Source organism: Nothoprocta perdicaria, unplaced genomic scaffold (genome assembly GCF_003342845.1).
Source record: "Nothoprocta perdicaria isolate Ctin4 unplaced genomic scaffold, notPer1 scaffold_536, whole genome shotgun sequence".
In the NCBI taxonomy this organism is placed as follows: Eukaryota; Metazoa; Chordata; class Aves; order Tinamiformes; family Tinamidae; genus Nothoprocta; species Nothoprocta perdicaria.
Window position 1 is genome coordinate 69,615 of NW_020455795.1, and position 2,450 is coordinate 72,064.

Below are 2,450 nucleotides of genomic sequence, written 5' to 3' on the forward strand. Positions count from 1 at the left end.
TTATCCCTATCTGCACCTGAGGCCGGCGCTGGCACCTCCTGTGGGATTGGCCTCCCTTTAGCCTCTCCCTGCCTCCCTTTTCCAGCTCTTTATCCGCATCTGCACCTGAGGCCGGGGCCTCCCATGGGATCGGCCTCCCTTTGGCCTCCCCCTGCCGCTGCTGCCTCCTTTTTCCCGCTTTTTATCCCCACCGGCTTCTGCGGGATGCAGGGGGGGTTTCGCCTGGTGGCTGCTTGATCCGAAGGACTCGCTGTGGGATTCCCAGGCGGCTCCAGCATTCCCGGGCCACGGAGCGGCTCCAAGGAGGGATGGGCAAAATGGGAATTCGGGAGGAGCCCAGGGCTCGCTTGGGATCCCAGAGTTCGGGATCTTGGAATCTCCCCCGTTCCAATGTGCTCCGTGCGCCGGATTCCCAGGCACCTCCCGCTCCAGAATTGCCTCCTCCGGAGCTTCCTCCTGCCCGGATTTCCCGGAGCCGCTTCCACCTGCCTTTCCCTCTTCCCAGAGCCGGGATAACCGCATTCCCGCTCCAAAGCCATCCCATTTCCCCTTGATCCCTTTCTTGGGGGGCCTGGCACTTTAGCGGGATCCGCTCCGGAGCGGTGGCCTCCGCTCTCCCATTTCCCCCGCAGCTTCCGAGCTCTCCGCCCTGGGAATATTTATTTTTCCCCCCCTTTTTCCTTGGCTGCTCCCGAGTTTCCAGCTGAATCCCGTCCCACTGGAGACTCCGGCTGCGGCTTTGCCATTTTTTTCCCCTTTTTTTTTTGGTTGGTGGATTAGGATTATCCCTACTTTTGGGTTTTCCGCTGGCACGGCAGAGCGCCTTCGGAATATTTTTGGCTAAAACGGGAATTAAATGGAGATTTAGTTTTTTGAGATGATGCTAATAAAAACTGAGGTTCTAAACTCGCCTCGCTCGGTGGGATCCCTTGGGATTTGCTTTTCCAAGCGATTCCGGCTCCTGCGGCACGTGGGAACTTGGGATGCGGCTCCCTCGGGCTGCCTCTGCCCGGAGCTCCAGCCTCAATTGGGGCCGTTAATCCCGACCTAATCCCATTGCTGGGATTAGGGGCGGATTTCCGCGCTCTTCCGCCTATTACGTGATTTCCGGCCTTGGAATTAAGGGAAAAAGCCATAGGAAAAACCTTGCGGTGCTGCCCAGGCCTCTTCCTTCCAGCTGCTCCAAAGGAATCCGATGGGATCGGAGCATGGAAACCCACGGGGCCACATGGATCTGGGAGCCACCCCCTATAATTCCTTATTCCAGGAGCTCCTTTTGGAAAATCCCACTTTGGGAAGCGGGAAAGGGACCCCGGAGCCACTTGGGGGGAGGCTCCGGAAGAACCAGATTTCTTAGGATTTTGGGGCTCCAACTTCTACCTCTTAAGGCGATTCCCTTAGGAATTTTCACCCCATTTGGGATGCAAAACCCCGTGGTTCGATGCGGAATTCCCCCGGGAATTCTCCCAGAATTCTTCCTGGAATAATTTCCCCTGGAAAACAGCCTTCCTGACTCGCGAAGAGCCAACAGGGGCTCCAAAGAGGGCAATTTTTTATTAATTTTTGGGCACAAAAGCTGCAGTTTTGTGGCCGCCGCCTCACCGGGTGCCGATGGTGACCTGCCACACGCGGACCAGGTTGTCCGTGTAACCGGCAAACAGCGTCTGCAGGGAGAAACGGGAAAAACACCTGGATCCCGGGAAGGGAAACAAGCCCCGGGGAGGCATCGCAGCCCCCGGAGGGGGATTTTGGGGTGAAAAAGGCGGGTTTTGTACCTGCCCGTCGGCGGACCAGGCCAGCGAGGTGCACTGGGGCGGCTCCGCTTTGCTGCTCGTGCTGATCACCTCCTGCTTGAGCTCGTCCACGATGATCTTCCCTTCCAGGTCCTGGGAAGGGAAGGGAAGCGCGTGAGGAAAAGGGGGCGGCGAGGCCGGGGACATTCCCGGAATTCCCTTCCCCGAGGGAGCGCTCGGAAACAGCCTCTGGGTTTTCCGCATGGGAATGCCCTTGGATGGCATGGGATGGCTCGTCACAGCGCGGCGGGAAGGGGACGGAAAGGGACACGGCGGGAAGGGGACACGGACAAGGGGACACGAAGGGACACAAAGGGACATGAGGGGGACACACAGGGAAGGGTTAGGGGTGGGAAGGGGACACAGGGACACGGGGGGACACAAAGGGACACGAGGGGGAGGGATGGGGTGGGAAGGAACATGAAGTGACACAAGAAGTGACACAAAGGGGACACAAAGGGAAGGGATATGGGTGGGAATGGGACACAAAGGGACACGGGGGGGGGGACACAAAGGGAAGGGATATGGGTGGGGACACAGGGACATGAGGGGGACACAAAGAGATATGAGGGGGACACACAGGGAAGGGTTATGGGTGGGAAGGGGACACAGGGACACGGAGGGACACAAAGGGACACGAGGGGGAGGGATGGGAAG

General features: G+C 58.7%; 1 protein-coding gene across 1 annotated transcript in view; it reads right to left on the bottom strand.

The window, feature by feature from the left end:
- Positions 1-1,539: 1,539 nt before the first annotated feature.
- The window catches only part of LOC112955061 (receptor of activated protein C kinase 1-like), a 6,262-nt gene continuing 5,351 nt past the window's right edge, over positions 1,540-2,450 (bottom strand). Inside the window, exons 3-4 of the mRNA XM_026048350.1 lie at positions 1,776-1,968; positions 1,540-1,664 (exon numbers count right to left, since the gene is read on the bottom strand). Of these exons, the coding sequence (XP_025904135.1) occupies positions 1,599-1,664; positions 1,776-1,968 (259 nt within the window). The 3' untranslated portion in view covers positions 1,540-1,598. The remainder of the gene's footprint in view (positions 1,665-1,775; positions 1,969-2,450) is intronic.